This window comes from Pristiophorus japonicus, chromosome 14, assembly GCF_044704955.1.
Source record: "Pristiophorus japonicus isolate sPriJap1 chromosome 14, sPriJap1.hap1, whole genome shotgun sequence".
NCBI lineage: Eukaryota > Metazoa > Chordata > Chondrichthyes > Pristiophoridae > Pristiophorus > Pristiophorus japonicus.
Genome location: NC_091990.1, coordinates 160,968,900 through 160,986,240, shown reverse-complemented (window position 1 = coordinate 160,986,240; position 17,341 = coordinate 160,968,900). Strand labels below are relative to the sequence as shown.

Sequence of the window (17,341 nt, the reverse complement as noted above, 5' to 3'; positions counted from 1 at the left end):
GCGGTAACTACAGAGGAATCTCCCTGCTGTTGGCCACTGGGAAAATCATCACAAGAATCCTCCTCAATTGTCTTCTCCCTGTGGTTGAGGAGCTCCTCCCAGAGTCACAATGCAGATTCTGTCCACTACAGGGAACAACGGACATGATCTTCACTGCGCAACAACTACAAGAGAAATACAGGGAACAGCATCAACCCTTGTACATAGCCTTCTTTGACCTCATAAAGGCCTTTGACTGTTAACCGTGAAGGACTATGGAGCGTCCTCCTCCATTTCGGCTGCTCCCAAAAGTTTATCACCATCCTCCGCCTGCTCTACGAGAACCTGACCAATGGATCCACCACAGACCCAATCCACGTCTGAACCAGGGTCAAGCAGGACTGCATTTTCGCACCAACGCTCTTCTCGACCTTCCTTGCTGCAATGCTTCATCTCACTCTCAACAAGCTCCCCGCTGGAGTGGAACTAAACCTTAGAACCAGTGGGAACCTGTTCAAACTTCACCACCTCCAGGCTAGATCCAAGGTCATCCCATCCTCTGTCATCGAACTACAGTATGCGGACGACGCTTGCGTCTGCGCACACTCAAAGGCTGAACTCCAAGCCATCGTCAACACCTTCATCGAGGTGTACGAAATCATGGGCCTTACACTAAATATCCGTAAGACAAAGGTCCTCCACCCACCTGATCCCACCACACAACACTGCCCCCCGGTCATCAAAATCCGCGGCGCAGCCTTGGACAAAGTGGACCATTTTCCACATCTCGGGAGCCGACTATCAACAAGAGCAGACATCAACGACGAGGTCCAACACCGCCTCCAGTGTGCCAGCGTAGTCTTCGGTCCCGAGGAAGAGAGTGTTTGAAGACCAGGACCTCAAATCTGGCACCAAGCTTATGGTCTACAGGGTGATATCTACAGTAGTGATACCCGCCCTCCTATATGACTCAGAGACGTGAACTATGGTATGCAGCAGACATCTCAAAGCGCTGGAGGCGTACTACCAGCGTTGCCTCCGCAAGATCCTGCAAATCCACTGGGAGGATAGACGCACCAACGTCAGTGTTCTCGCTCAGGTCAACATCCCCAGCATCGAAGCTCTGACCACGAGCTCCGTTGGACGGGTCACATCTTCCGCATGTCCAACACGAGACTCTCTAAGCAAGCGCTCTACTCGGAACCCCTACACGGCATGCGAGCCCCAGGTGGGCAGAGTAATCGTTTCAAGGACACCCTCAAAGCCTCCTTGATAAAGTGCAACATCCCCACTGGCACCTGGGAATCCCTGGCCCAAGACCGCCAAAGTGGAGGAAGAGCATCCGGGAAGGGCGCTGAACACCTTGAGTCTCGTCGCCGAGAGCATGCAGAAATCAAGCGCAGACAGTGGAAGGAGCGTGCGGCAAACCAGGCTCCCCATCCACAGCTTCCTTCAACCATTGTCTGCTCCACCTGTGACAGAGATTGTAATTCCTGCATTGGACTGTTCAGCCACCTGAGAACTCACTTTTAGAGTGGAAGCAAGTCTTCCTCGATTTCGAGGGACTGCTTATGATGATGATGGAACTGTTGCATTGTGAGTGGCTTAGCCAGTCATGTGATCTTCGCAAGACTCAATAAAAACCCAATTAATTGAGCTCAGGTTCTCCATGATGAGGCAAGCAGATGAACTGGTAGTGTTCAGTTTGATTGTTAAACCTTTGCTCATAAACCAGCTAGTTCTTTACAGCAAAAGTGTCGCTGTGAATTCTTAAGCAATGAACCCATGAAGCAAATACACTACATCTATCCTAATTTCTCTCACTGCATCGATTCTTAACCATCTAGCAACATATATCCCCCCCGAAGCAAGAAGCCGTCCTGCTTCCAGGTTTTGCTCGTGATCAACACTGGTGGACACTGTGATCACCCAACAAGAGGCATGATTTGATATGGGCAAGTTGGAGGTGTGAATATTTCTATCCACTGAGATGGTACCTTTCACCTTCTCATAGTGTTCTACCTGGCTGAAAACTGATAAAGTTCACTAATTTGAGGCAAGAGCTTTACTGTGATTGCCCTAGGATCCAAACACTTGAGCTGTACATTTCAGAAACATTTTGTATGGAAAATAACCATCCAAATTGAAATGGGGGAAAATTGATCATTTAGAGCAAAGCCAATAAAGCTTATGCATTTCACAGGCTTACGTACAATGGCTTTATGAATATTTTATCAATATTCATCAAGTTGGCAGCTAACTACGTACCGCTTTCATCTCCTTGTTCACCGATGATGTAAGCGTGAATACTAATTGGATTAATTTTCAACTTCGCTCCTAGTAAAAAACGAAATCTGGCAGTGTCCAAGTTAGTACCAGTGCCGATAACACGGTGCTTTGGGAAGCCACTCACTTTCCAGGCAACGTAGGTCATTATATCCACTGAAAAGTGAACAAAGTCCAGAAAAAATTATTTCTCCCGTAATTGTGAAATTCTCCCGTAAATGAAAATTAACGTGAAAAGATTTTATTCTCTGGTTGATTGTCCTATCGTACGCTATCATCTGAAATGCTCACTGTTTAAACGTAAAACTCAATTATTTGAAGTACGTGATATTAATCATTGGTGAAATGAAATAATTACTTTCATAGTGGCCTGCATTGACACCATTGTTATGATTAAACTAGGGCTGGACAGGATAGATGCAGGGAGGATGTTTCCTCTGGCTGGGGAGTCTAGGACCAGGGGTCACAGTCTCAGAACAAGGTGTCGGCCATTTAGGACTGAGATGAGGAGAAACTTCTTCACTCAGAGGGTGGTGAATCTTTAGAATTCTCTACCCCAGAGGGCTGTGGAGGCCCAGTCTTTGAGTTTATTCAAGACAGAGATCGATAGATTTTTGGATATTAAGGGACAGATCGCGTTGTGGCACTGGAGTTGCGGGTGGATTTACTCTGGAGCATCCATGATGCTGAGAATGACGTGAATAGTACATTTCGTGAGTTGGCCACACCGCAGGTAAAGGGTACACGGCCAGATAGGGGATGGGTGACCAACAGGAAGAGCAGTGGAAGGAAGGTAGTACAGGGGTCCCCTGCAGTCATCCCCCTGCAAAACAGATATAACGCTTTGGGTACTGTTGAGGGGGATGACTCATCAGGGGAGAGCAGCAGGAGCCAAGTTCATGGCACCGTGGATGGCTCTGCTGCACAGCAGGGCAGGAAAAAGAGTGGGAGAGCTATAGTGGTAGGGGATTCTATTGTAAAGGGAATAGATAGATGTGTCTGCGGCCGCAACCAAGACTCCAGGATGGTATGTTGCCTCCCTGGTGCAATGGTCAAGGATGTCTCGGAACAGGTGCAGGACATTTTGAAGAGGGATGGTGAACAGCCAGTTGTCGTGGTGCATATAGGTACCAACGATATAGGTAAAAAAATGGGATACGGTCCTACAAGATGAATTTAGGGAGTTAGGAGCTAAATTAAAAAGTAGGACCTCAAAAGTAGTAATCTCAGGATTGCTACCAGTGCCGCATGCTAGTCAGAGTAGGAATCGCAGTATAGCTCAGATGAATATGTGGCTTGAAGAGTGGTGCAGAAGGGAGGAATTCAAATTCCTGGGACATTGCAACCAGTTCTGGGGGAGGTGGGACCAGTACAAACCGGACGGTCTGCACCTGGGCAGGACCGGAACCAATGTCCGAGGGGGAGTGTTTGCTAGTGCTGTTGGGGAGGGGTTAAACTAATATGGCAGGAGGGTGGAAACCTATGCAGGGAGACAGAGGAAAGTAGAATGGGGACAGAAGCAAAAGATAGAAAGAAGAAAAGTAAAAGTGGAGGGTAGAGAAACCCAAGGCAAAAAGCAAAAAGTGCCAAATTACAGCAAAATTCTAAAGGGGCAAAGTGTGTTAAAAAGACAAGTCTGAATGCTCTGCGCCTCAATGCGAGGAGTATTCGGAATAAGGTGGACAAATTAACTGCGCAGATAGCAGTTAACGGATATGATGTAATTGGCATCACGGAGACATGGCTCCAGGGTGACCAAGGCTGGAAACTCAACATCCAGGGATATTCAACATTTAGGAAGGATAGACAGAAAGGAAAAGGAGGTGGGGTGGCGTTGCTGGTTAAAGAGGAAATTAATGCAATAGTAAGGAAGGACATTAGCTTAGATGATGTGGAATCGGTATGGGTGGAGCTACGGAATACCAAAGGGAAGAAAACGCTAGTGGGAGTTGTGTACAGACTACCAAACAGTAGTAGTGAGATTGGGGACAGCATCAAACAAGAAATTAGGGATGCGTGCAATAAAGGTACAGCAGTTATCATGGGCGACGTTAATCTACATATTGATTGGGCTAACCAAACTGGTAGCAATGCGGTGGAGGAGGATTTCCTGGAGTGTATTAGGGATGGTTTTCTCGACCAATATGTCGAGGAACCAACTAGAGGGCTGGCCATCCAAGACTGGGTGATGTGTAATGAGAAAGGACTACTTAGCAATCTTGTTGTGCAAGGCCTCTTGGGGAAGAGTGACCATAATATGGTAGAATTCTTTATTAAGATGGAGAGTGACACAGTTAATTAAGAGACTAGGGTCCTGAACTTAAGGAAAGGTAACTTCGATGGTATGGGACGAGAATTGGCTAGAATAGACTGGCGAGTGATACTTAAAGGGTTGACGGTGGATAGGCAATGGCAAACATTTAAAGATCACATGGATGAACTTCAACAATTGTACATCCCTGTCTGGAGTAAAAGTAAAACGGGGAAGGTGGCTCAACGTGGCTAACAAGGGAAATTAAGGATAGTATTAAATCCATGGAAGAGGCATATAAATTGGCCAGAAAAAGCAGCAAACCTGAGGACTGGGAGAAATTTGTAATACAGCAGAGGAGGACAAAGGCTTTAATTAGGAGGGGGAAAATAGAGTATGAGAGGAAGCTTGCTGGCAACATAAAAACTGACTGCAAAAGCTTCTATATATGTGAAAAGAAAAAGATTAGTGAAAACAAACATAGGTCCCTTGCAGTCAGTTTCAGGTGAATTTGTAATGGGGAGCAAAGAAATGGTGGACCAGTTAAACAAATACTTTGGTTCTTTCTTCACGAAGGAAGACACAAATAACCTTCTGGAAATACTAGGGGACCGAGGGTCTAGTGAGAAGGAGGGACTGAAGGAAATCCTTATTAGGCGGGAAATTGTGTCAGGGAAATTGATGGGATTGAAGGCTGATAAATCTCCAGGGCCTGATAGTCTGCATCCCAGAGTACTTAAGGAAGTAGCCCTAGAAATAGTGGATGCATTGGTGATCATTTTACAACAATCTATCGACTCTGGATCGCTTCCTATGGACCGGAGGGTAACTAATGTAACACCACTTTTTAAGAAAGGAGGGAGAGAGAAAACAGGTAATTATAGACCGGTTAGCCTGACATCAGTAGTGGGGAAAATGTTGGAATCAATTATTAAAGATGAAATAGCAGCACATTTGGAAAGCAGTGACAAGTAGGCACCGAATGTCTGGAAAGCAATCAGTGCCTTTAAGAAAGGAGGGAGGAGAGAAGATTGGACAGAAAAAGAAAGGAAGCTCGTGTTATAGTACAAATGGGTACTGAACAAAGAGCACTCTTTGCTTTAATGAAGCATTTCTCTAAAACAAAGCTATTCAGTGATGCAGTATAGCATTCCAGATTTTTGCATTGAATACAGACATTCTCAGCAATACTTAGTCAATTTAAACCTTACCTGGGTGAGTAACAACTAGCAAAACAGCACTTGGACTGTACTTAGCCAGTTGAGGGATAATCTCTTTATAGACAGCTATGTTTCTCTGCATCTGTTTTTCCTTCTCCTCTCCCTCCAACTGCCGTACACCAGCACAGATGATGCACACCTTCGAATCTGCTGTAACTAGATAGTCTGTAGGATGGACATTGTAAGAGATAGTCATTCAGTTAAAAAGGAGACGTGCCTCTATCAAGTTTGTGTAATACAGTCAGACTTGGACTGCACCAACTCCATAACCCAAATATCCCATTATAAATAACTTGAACACCTGACACCGAGAAGCTGAACGGTATCCATCTGACACCAATCTTCAAATCCGGCCAACATCCCCAGCATCAAAGCACTGACCACACTCAACCAACCCCGTTGCCCTGGCCACATCATCCGCATGAGACTCCCAAAGCAAGTGTTCTACTCAAAACTCCGACACGGTAAGTGAGCCCCAGGTGGGCAGAGGAAAAGTTTCAAAGGACACCCTCAAAGCCTCCCTGATAAAGTGCAACATCCCCACTGGCATCTGGAGTCCCTGGCCAAAGACCACCCTAAGTAGAGGAAGAGCATCCGGGAGGGCGCTGAGCACCTCGAGTCTCGTGGCCGAGAGCATGCAGAAACCAAACACAGACAACAGAAGGAGCGTGCTGAAAATCAGACTCCCCGCCCACCCTTTCCTTCAACCACTGTCTGTCCCGCCTGTGACAGAGACTGTAATTCCTGTATTGGACTGTTCAGTCACCTGAGAATTCACTTTGAGAGTGGAAGCAAGGCTTCCTCGATTTCGAGGGACTGCCTATGATGATGATGATGCACTGAGGAAGGGCTGCACTGTCGAAGCTGCCGCCTTTTGGATGAGACATTAAATCGAGGCCATGTCTGCCCTCTCGGGTGGACTTAAAAGATCCCATGGCACTATTTCAAAGAAGTGCAGGGGAGTTCTGACTGGTGTTGTGGCAAACATTTATCTCTCAATCAACATCACTAAAATAGATGATCTGTTTGTGACGAAAGGTCATCGACCTGAAACATTAACTCTGTTCCTCTTTCCACAGATGCTGCCTGACCTGCTGAGGGTTTCCAGCATTTTCTGTTTTTCTATCTGTGGGACCTTGCTGTGTGCAAATTGGTTGCCATATTTCCTACATTACAACAGTAACTATGCTGTAAAAGTACTTAATTGGCCCGTGAAGCGCTTTGGGATGTCCTGAGGATGTGGAAATCGTCATATAAATGCTCGCCTTGCTTTTTTTTAAAACCAGATCTTGCTGCAGCCAGCCTTAGCAAATCTGGCAAGTTTCCATAGGGTTTGTCGCTGGCTGGAGAGACAAAGAGGCACAGGATATAACTTCTTGAATTTGGCTTGATGTTGGTATTAACTTGAAGCTTGCTTGCTTTCTGCACTAATTCCAATCATTTGGAATCTGTAATAAAAGTGGGTATTCCCAAAGTATTGAGATGAATCAGGTCTGACTGTATTATTCAACATCTTTCAGCAATCAGTCTATTGGCAAGCAGTCAGTTCACTCATATAATCAAATGTATGTCTGTGTGAAAAAATACTTCATGTTGAAAACTGCACTGTTATGTATGCAAAACTCACCAATGTGTAAGACTTGTCACCAGGGGGCACACCTGTGGGAGACCTAAGGGTTACCTGTGCACTCTGGGCAAGCAGGTATAAAAGGCAATCCACCATGCTGGAGTTACATTAAAGATGTTATGTCCCAAATAAAGCAACGTGGCTGAGTACTGTAGACTTGAGTAAGTGTGACCTTAGTCTCTTTATTCTGACTCCAGAGTGCTGGCACAGCATGGGAGGCATGCTTATATACAGTGCTCCCAAGGGATGCTGGGATCCCTTGGGACTCCAATAGATGCGCCCTCTGGTGGCAGTAGAATGCTGGTTACAAGATGTTGCATACATAACATCACTCCCCCCCCCCCCCCAAAGTCAATAGTACACTTATTTACAGGATGAGACGATCTGGGGCTTTCCGTTCCCTAGTCGATCATCTCGGTACAAACACAGGTGCAGGTGAGTTGGTTGGGCCTTCGCTGGGCTGCTGCACAGCTGGCCTTGCTGTGCTGCTGGGGATGATGAGTTCAGCTTCGTGATCAACCGTGATGTCGGTTGCCCCTTGTGCGTGTATCGGAGGGTCGAAGTTGGTGGTGTCCTCTTCAGGTTGCTCGTGGTTGTCTGTAAATCACAATTTGGTTTGGTCCAAATGCTTTCTGCAAGTTAGTCCATTTACAAGTCTGACGTCAAACACCCTACTCCCTTCTTTGGCTATGACAGTGCCAGCAAGCCATTTGGGACCATGTCCATAGTTGAGTACAAATACAGGATCATTGACTTCAATATCGCGTGACAAATTTGCGCAATCATGGTACATGCTTTGTTGATGCTGTCTGCCCTCGACATGATCATGGAGATCAGGGTGGACTAGAGAGAGCCTTGTTTTGAGTGCCCTTTTCAGGAGCAGTTCAGCTGGGGGAACCTCGGTGAGCGAGTGGGGTCTTGCGGTAGCTGAGCAGGACTTGGGACAGGCAGGTTTACAGGGAGCCTTCCGATACGTGTTTCAAGTTTTGCTTGATGGTTTGGACTGCCCGTTCTGCCTGGCCATTAAATGCGGGCTTGAACGGGGCAGCTTGATCCCATTGTGGGTCATGAATTCCTTGAATTCAGCGCTGGTGAAGCACGGTCTATTGTCGCTGACAAGGACATTAGCCAGGCCGTGCGTGACTAACATGGCTCGTAGGTTTTCGATGGTGGCAGTGGACGTGCTTACAGACATTATTACACACTCAATCCATTTTGAATAAGCATCCACCACCATCAAGAACATTTTGCCCAGAAACGGGCCAGCGAAGTCAACGTGGATCCTAGGTTTGGAGGGCCAGGACCACAAACTTAGCGGTCCCTCCCTGGGTGCATTGCTCAGTTGCGAGCAAGTGTTGCATTGGCGCACGCAAGACTCCAAATCTGAGTCGATGCCGGGCCACCACACATGGGATCTGGCTATAGCATTCATCATTACTATGCCTGGGTGGGTACTGTGTAGGTTGCGTATAAATGTTTTTCTGCCTTTCTTAGGCAAAACCACATGATTACCCCACAAAAGACAGTCCGCCTGTATGGACATTTTGTCTTTCCGTCGCTGGAATGGCTTTGTTATGTCTGTAAGCTTGTAATGTTTGTAGCTCCACACTGTGGATGTGGACGTATTGTGTACTGCAATGGCACAGTTAATGATTAAACAGAACCAAGCACCTTCCGGAGACTTCCGAGAGAGCAGCCTGCCATGTTAGGAAGCTGTGTGTGCTGTGCTCTGTGAATATATCACATTTGGCAATGGAAGATGGGATTTTTCGGATGATTTAAAGCTTAATTTTTGTTGGTGAAGGACAGAGAGACTTTGGAAGTGTCTGTCTTTGGAAAAAAAACTACAAAATCCAAGGTAAAATACAGCACATGGCGTGAACAGCTAGAGATTAAAATGGCAGGTGTATTGGGACATTTGGGTGAATATAGACATGACCGGGAATGTTTTAAAGCGTATGTGGATCGGCTAGAAATGTATTTCATTGCAAATAACATAATCGAAGTTCCAGACAATGCGGTCCAGAACCGGGCTGTGTCGGAACGTAAGAAAGCGATCTTCTTATCGGAGGCAGGTCCGGCATTATATGACACACTTGTAAATCTGCTTGTGCCTGACGAGCCAAAGGACACAACGCTTAATGAAGCTGGAACAGCACTATAACCCCAAACCGTTAGAAATTGCTGAAAGCTATAATTTTGGGATTCGGAATCAAAAGGATAATGAAAGTATCAGTGAGTACATCATAGCATTAAAAAAGCTATCGATGCACTGTAATTTTGGAAACTTTCAAAACTGAGCATTACGGGATCGTTTTGTTTGTGGGGTGAAAAATGATGCGATCAGAAGGAAGTTATTGATGACAGATTACTTGACGTGCTATAGGTGCTTGGGACAACACATTGCTCAAAGTTGTCTATACGTGAAGGCAGAGTGTTTCTTCTGCAGAAAGACTGGGCATCTTGCGAAGGCATGCCAACTGAAGGATAAACCAGCTTCCGAAGCTATGAGTCCAGCATTGAAAGCTATGAGTAGAAATCCAAAGAGACTACATAGCATGGAAGAACAACAACAGGACAAGGAGACGTCATCAGGAGCATGAGGTTAACAGACAGCGATTCGGAAAGCATCAAAATCCACATAGATGTTGTGGGATTCAGGATACCAATGGAAAATGACATGGGTGCATCCGTGAGTGTAGTACCGGAGTCACTATACCGCGACAAATTGCGTGATTTTCAACTGGAGAAAGCCAAGATAGAGCTGCGAGGCTACACGGGAGAGAAAATTCCTGTGGTAGGTCGTATCACCGTACCGGTGAAATATAAAGATCAATTTCAGAACTTGCCTCTAATAGTAGTGAAAGGAGACAAGTCTACCTTACTAGGAAGAAATTGGTTGAGCTCACTGAAACTGGATTGGAGTAAGATTTTCTGTGTGGAAGCGTGATTTTCATCAACGGATGAGGTTATCAAGCAGTATCCGAAGGTGTTCTGCGAAACGGGCAGTCCGATCCAAGGCTTCAAGGCGAGTGTCAGGGTACAGAAGGACACTAGATCGGTTTACTACAAGCCACGTTCCGTACCATATGCATTCAAGGAGAAAATTGAGCAAGAACTCAAAAGACTAGGGACTGAGAACATTATTTGTAAGATAGATCGATGTAATTGGGCTACACCCATTGTTGTTGTACCTAAGTCTGATGGTAAGGTAAGATTGTGTGGTGATTATAAAGTAACCGTAAACCAGGTTCTAGAGGGTAATGTCCCCTTGCCGAATATAGAAGATTTGTTCACAACACTGACAGGTGGTCAGATCTTCTCAAAACTGGATCTTACGAATGCCTACTTACAGCTTGAACTAGATGAGGAGTCCAAGTCATGTTTGACTATAAATACTCATCTAGGCCTATATCAATTTAATAGGCTATCGTTTGGAGTGTCTTCCGCCCCTGACATATTCCAAGGGGTGATGAACCAGATTTTGCAAGGTATTGAAGGGGTAGTATGTTATTTGGATGACCTACTAATTTCAGCACCAAATAGGCAAATTCATAATAACATATTGAATGAAGTCCTCAAACGGCTAGAGAAGCACAGAGTACGAATGTCTGCTCGTAAGTGTGAGTTATTTAAAAACTCAGTGGAGTACTTAGGGTACAGAGTAGATAAAGATGGTTTACATCCAACCATGGAAAAATTGGCAATTAGAAATGCACCCACTCCCAGGAATGTCACTGAACTTCGTTCGTTCTTGGGTCTGTTGAACTATTATGGGAAGTTCCTACCAAATTTGGCTACAGTATTACATCCAGTGAATGAACTTTAGAAAAAACAGGTCCATTGGAAGTGGTAAAAAAAAAAGGCGATACAGCATTCAAGGAGTGTAAAAGCAAATTGGTAGAGAGCACCATGTTAGTTCACTATGACATATCTAAGGAGATTAAGCTAGGATGTGATGCCTCTCCGTATGGAGTTGGGGCAGTAATCTCTCATGTAGTAAGTAGTGGGGAGGAGAGACCAATTGCTTTTGCTTCACGCACTCTCAGTGCCAGTGAGAATAATTATGCGCAAATTGAAAGGGAAGCTTTGGCATTAATTTTTGGGGTCAAGAAGTTTCAGGGATACTTATATGGTCGTAAGTTTACCATCATTACGGACCATAAGCCCCTAACAGCAATCCTCCATCCAAAGTCCCCAGTTCCAACATGAGCTGCAGCCTGAATGCAGAGATGGGCTTTGATTTTGTCAGCATATACATGTGATATTGAATACAGACGATCAGCTGATCACAGTAATGCTGATGCAATGTCTAGATTGCCTTCCCCATCACAAGTTACATCCGATAGGGAAGAAGTGTTTTATTTTTCATACTTTGATGAACTGTCAGTCACAGCTGAAGAGATTGGTAGAGCAACCAAACGTAACCCAGTGATGTCAAAGGTGTATGAGTATATTGTAAATGGATGGCCAAACCAGGTAACAGACAAAGATACACATCCATTCTTCATTCGTAGGAATGAATTATCAGTCAATAAAGATTGTATCATATGGGGTGCAAGAGTGGTTATACCAAATAAATTCAAGTCCAAATTATTAGGAGACCTCCATGACCAAGAGTTTTGCACGCAGTTATTTATGGTGGCCAGGTCTTGATAAAGATATAGAGTACATCGTGAGTCAGTGTACGACATGTCAATCGGTAAGCAAGCAACCACCACCAGTACCATTACAGCCATGGAAATGGCCTCCCAGGGTGTGGCAAAGGCTACATATTGATTTTGCTGAGTTAGAAGGACAACAATTGTTTATTGTGATTGATAGCCATTCGAAGTAGGTTGAGGTGTTTCCAATGTGGAAAATAACAACAAGTAAAACATTGAACATTTTACGAAAATCATTTTCTTCATTTGGCCTCCCTGAAGAAATTGTTTCGGATAATGGACCACAATTACATTCAGAAGAATTTGCACAATTCATGAGCAAAAATGGTGTGAAGCATACCAAGGTTCCACCATACCATCCTGCTTCAAATGGTGCAGCAGAGCGCACTGTACAAATTGTAAAACGTGCCCTCATAAAACAAATGTTAGATCCAAATCCAAGGAAACGACAGCTGTCATTGGATCACAAATTGGCTAGTTTTTTGATTACATATCGAAATACTCCTCATACAACTACTGGTAGAACACCAGCAGAGTTGTTTCTCAAATGACAGCCACGAACCAGATTCTCATTGTTGAAGCCAAATTTGGCACAGTCTGTAGAAGAGACACAATTAAGACAAAAAGAGAATCATGATAAAGGTAGAGTAAAAGAGAGAAGTGTGAAATTAAACCAAAAGGTGAGAGTGAAAAACCATCACCATAAATAGTTAAAGTGGTTACCCGGTGGAGTGGTGAAGATATGTGGTCCTCGCACATATTTGGTAAAGATGTTTGATATGAACAGGTTAGGTTTGTTCATATTGATCATATTTTACCTACAGACATGGAAGGAGTTGAAGGTGGGAATGATTCAATTATTTCTGACTCATCAGATAGTTTTGATACACCAGTAGCAAATCCTAAATCCAATGTACTGGAAACAAATCCAGGAGAGAATCAGAATGAAAGTCTGAGTCCGAGTCAGGAAAACAAAGAGCCTGAAGTTACAGTGAGTTCAAATGAAAATCAAGGAAATTCCGTGGAGGAAAACATTCCTCAGGATGAGCCTCGAATGAGTTTAGATTCGACACCATGTTTGGAAGGTTCTGTTCGAGAGCGAAGGTATCCTCTTCGAAACAGAAAACAAGTGGTGAAGTTAAATTTGTAAATATGGAAAAGAAATATAAGTTTATATCCTGTGTTATGTATAAACATGAAAGTTATGTATGATGGTTGTTATAATGGCTTCTTCATTAAGGAGGGAGAAGTGTAATGTCTGTAAGCTTGTAATGTTTGTAGCTCCACACTGTGGATGTAGACGTATTGTGTACTGCAATTGCACAGTTGATGATTAAACAGAACCAGGCACCTTCCGGAGACTTCTGAGAGAGCAGCCTGCCATGTTAGGAAGCTGTGTGTGCTGTGCTCTGTGAATATATCGCAGGCTTGATCTTTTCATGCATCTCCGCTGGGACGCTGGACCAGCTCCCATGGAGGACAAAGTTTTTTTTACAAGGGACAGTAAAGGATCCTGGCTTGTCCAGGTCCTGATCTGGTAGGCCGTAACGGATGACTTTTCGTTTTCAAATGCATCCATCACCAAAAGCAAGTCTGCAGGCTGTGCCATTTCCACCTCGGTGGTGGGCAATGGTAGCCGACTGAGAGCATCAACGCAGTTCTCTGTGCCTGGCCCGTAGCGAATTACATAGTTATATGCAGACAGCGTGAGCACCCATCTTTGGATGCGGGCAGAGGCATTGGTATTAATATCTTTGCTCTCTGAGAATAGCGATATGAGCGGCTTATGGTCAGTTTCTAACTCGAACTTAAGCCCAAACAGATACTGATGCATTTTTTTCACCCCGTAAACACATGCCAGAGCTTCTTTTTCAATCATGCTGTAGGCCCTTTCGGCCTTGGACAAACTCCTGGATGCATAAGCGACCGGTTGCAATGTTCCCGATTCGTTTGCTTATTGTAACTCACACCCGACCCCGTACGAAGACGCATCGCAAGCTAGCACTAAACGTTTACATTGGTCATACAGAACAAGCAGTTTGTTGGCACATAACAGATTTCTGGCTTTCTCAAAAGCTGTCTCTTGTGATTTCCCCCATACCCAGTCACCTCCCTTGCAGCAACACATGTAGAGGTTCTAGCAAGGTGCTTAACCTCGATAGGAAATTACCAAAATAATTGAGGAGTCCCAGGAACGACCGCAACTTCGTCACGTTCTGTGGTCTCGGTGAGTTCTTGATGGCCTCCGTCTTGGCGTCGGTGGGTCTGATGCTTTGTGCCGCGATTCTTCTCCCTAAGAACTCGACCTCTGGCGCCAGGAAAACACACTTCGAGTGTTTCAACCTGAACCCCACACGATCTAGCCGACTGAGAACCTCTTCCAGGTTTTGCAAGTGTTCGATTGCGTCCCGACCTGTGATCAATGTGTCGGCCTGGAAAACCACGGTGCGCGGATCGACTTTAGCAAACTCTCCATGTTCCTTTCAAAAATAGCCGCAGCCGATCGAATCCCAAACGGGCATCTATTGTAGATGAACAGACCTTTGTGCATGTTGATGCAGGTGAGGCCTTTCGAAGATTTCTGCGTCATGTAGGCCAAGGTCAGGTCTAACTTGGTGAACGTCTTCCCTCCTGCCAGCGTCCCAAATAGGTCATCTGCCTTGGGTAGCAGGTACTGGTCCTGCAACGAAAAACGGCTAATCGTTACTTTATAGTCTGACCGTGCCATCGACCTTGAGAACCGGAACAATTGGACTGGTCCACACTTTGAACTCAACCGGCGCGATGATGCCCTCTCATTGCAGCCTATTCAGCTCGATCTCCATCTTTCTCTCGCATCATGTATGGCACCACCCGTGCCTTGTGGTGGATGAGTCGTGTACCGGGAGCCAAGTGGATCTGCACCTTCGCTCCAGAGAAATTTCCGATGTCTGGCTCGAACAACGACGGGAACTTGCTCAAAATCTGGGCACATGATGGACAAAAACGCTCGGATGTCGTCCCAGTTCCAGCGGGATTTTTCTCAGCCAGCTTCTGCTGAACAGTGTGGAGCCATCTCCTGGTACTATCCATAGTGGGAGTTCGTGCACTGCTCCATCATAGGAGACTTTTACTGCTGCGCTGCCAATTACAGGGATCAGCTCTTTAGTGTAAGTTCTCAGCTTGGTATGACTAGGGCTCAGCTTGGGCCTTTGTGCCTTGTTGCTCCACAGCCTCTCGAAGGCCTTTTTGCTCATGATAGACTGACTCGAACCCATGTCTAATTCCATGGATACTGGAATTACGTTCAGTTCAACTTTTAACATGATCGGTGGACATTTCATGGTGAATGTGTGTACCCCGTACACTTCTGCCTCCTCGGTTCTAGTCTCTAGTTCAGTTTGATCCACCATGGATCGGTCTTCCTCTGCAACGTGGTGGTTTGCAGGGTTTGCAGCTCATCCGCACAGTCGCTGGAGGTGTCCCATTGTTCCACAGCCTTTGCATGCATAGTGTTTGAAACAACATTGATGGACTCGATGATCACCTCCGCAGCGCCAACAAGGTGTTAACTGCCTCACATTCACGCTTGATGGCAGACTCTGGGTCATCTGAGGTCATACAGCTGCAGATGTGTATGTTCTGCCATATGCATTCCTGCCTGAAAACGACGTTACTTTGTGTACAGTACTTGCTGATGCATCTTTACGCTGCAAAATTTGTTTGGTGTTATCACTGGTGGACATAAATGCCTTGGCTATCGTTATGGCTTTGCTCAGGTTCGGTGTTTCAACAGTCAATAGTTTGCGAAGGATAACCTCATGGCCAATGCCAAGCACAAAAAAGTCTCTTAGCATTTGCTCCAGGAATCCATTGAATTCGCAATGTTTTTCAAGGCACTTTAGTTCAGCGACATAGCTCGCCACTTCCTGGCTTTCAGACCACTGACATGTGTAAAATCGATACCTTGCCATCAGAACACTCTCCTTCGGATTAGATGCTCCCGGACCGACGTACACAGTTCTTCATACAATTTGGTTGTTGGTTTCACCGGAGCAAGAAGATTCTTCATGAGGCCATAGGTAGTTGCCCCACAGACAGTGAGGAGAATCGTCCTTCATTTGACAGCGTTCTCATTCCCTTCCAGCTCGTTGGCCACAAAGTATTGGTCGAGTCGCACCACGAAAGCTTCCCAAACATCACCTTCTGAGAATTTCTCCAGGATACCGAAAGTTCTCTGCAGTTTTGCGTGATGATTCATTATCTATTACTCGTCGCCAGTTGTTAGGTCTCAAATAAAGCAATGTGGCTGAGTACAGTAGACTTGAGTAAGTGTGACCTTAGTCTCTTTATTCTGACTCCAGAGTGCTGGCCTGCTTATATACAGTGCTCCCAAGGGATGTGCCCTCTGGTGGTGGTAGAATGCTGGTTACAAGGTGTTGCATACATAACAAAAGAGACCAAGGTCACAATGGTTTGAGTTTACAACACAGTCTGGTGGAGTTATTCTGAACATAATAATTGGCGACGAGTTACAGATCACGAACTTTTATGCGGTAATGGCTGCTGTTGGTATTCTTGAGAGATTTGTTGAGGGTGATGATTGGGAAGCCTTCTTTGAGCGTCTTGACCAATACTTCATGGCCAACGAGCTGGACACAGCTGAGACGGCGGCCAAGCGCAGGGCGATTCTCCTCACCGTATGTGGGTCTTTGATATATAGTCTCGTCAAAAATCTGCTGGCACCGGTCAAACCAACGGACAAGACTTACACAGAGTTATGTACGCTGGTTCAGGAACACCTCAAGCCGAAGAAGAGCATCCTCATGGCCAGGTATCGCTTTTACATGCACCATCGCTCCGAGGCCCAGAACGAGGCGAACTCTGTCGCTGACCTAAGACGCCTTTTGGGACAGTGCGAATTTGCCGGATCTTTGGGAGAAATATTGTAGGACTTTTTCGTGCTTGGAATCGGCCACGAGGTCATTCTGCGCAAACTGCTGTCTGCTGAATCCCTAGATCTGAGCAAGGCCATCATGATAACCCAGGCTTTCATATCCACGAGCGACAACACGAAACAGATCTCTTCACAACATCGAAGCTCACCGGCAAGTACTGTGCATAAAATAATGCCTTCAGCAGGCAGTACTGTACATGGCAGGGCCTACATGACTGCAGAGGCCAGACCTAGGGTGACTCAGAGTCCGCCGTGGGGCGTGAATGCGTATCCATTAACACCATGTTGGTGCTGCGGGAGCAGTTGTAGAGCCCATCAATATCGATTCAAGCACTATGTGTACAAGGGCTGTGGAACAATGGGGCACCTCCAGCGAAT

At 45.5% G+C, this 17,341-nt stretch overlaps 1 protein-coding gene across 1 annotated transcript in view; it reads right to left on the bottom strand.

Annotated features, from left to right (window-relative positions):
• LOC139280175 (L-lactate dehydrogenase A chain-like) overlaps positions 1-17,341 on the bottom strand; it is a 61,762-nt gene that overhangs the window by 24,510 nt on the left and 19,911 nt on the right. The window contains exons 4-5 of the mRNA XM_070899741.1: positions 5,728-5,901; positions 2,248-2,421 (exon numbers count right to left, since the gene is read on the bottom strand). Of these exons, the coding sequence (XP_070755842.1) occupies positions 2,248-2,421; positions 5,728-5,901 (348 nt within the window). The remainder of the gene's footprint in view (positions 1-2,247; positions 2,422-5,727; positions 5,902-17,341) is intronic.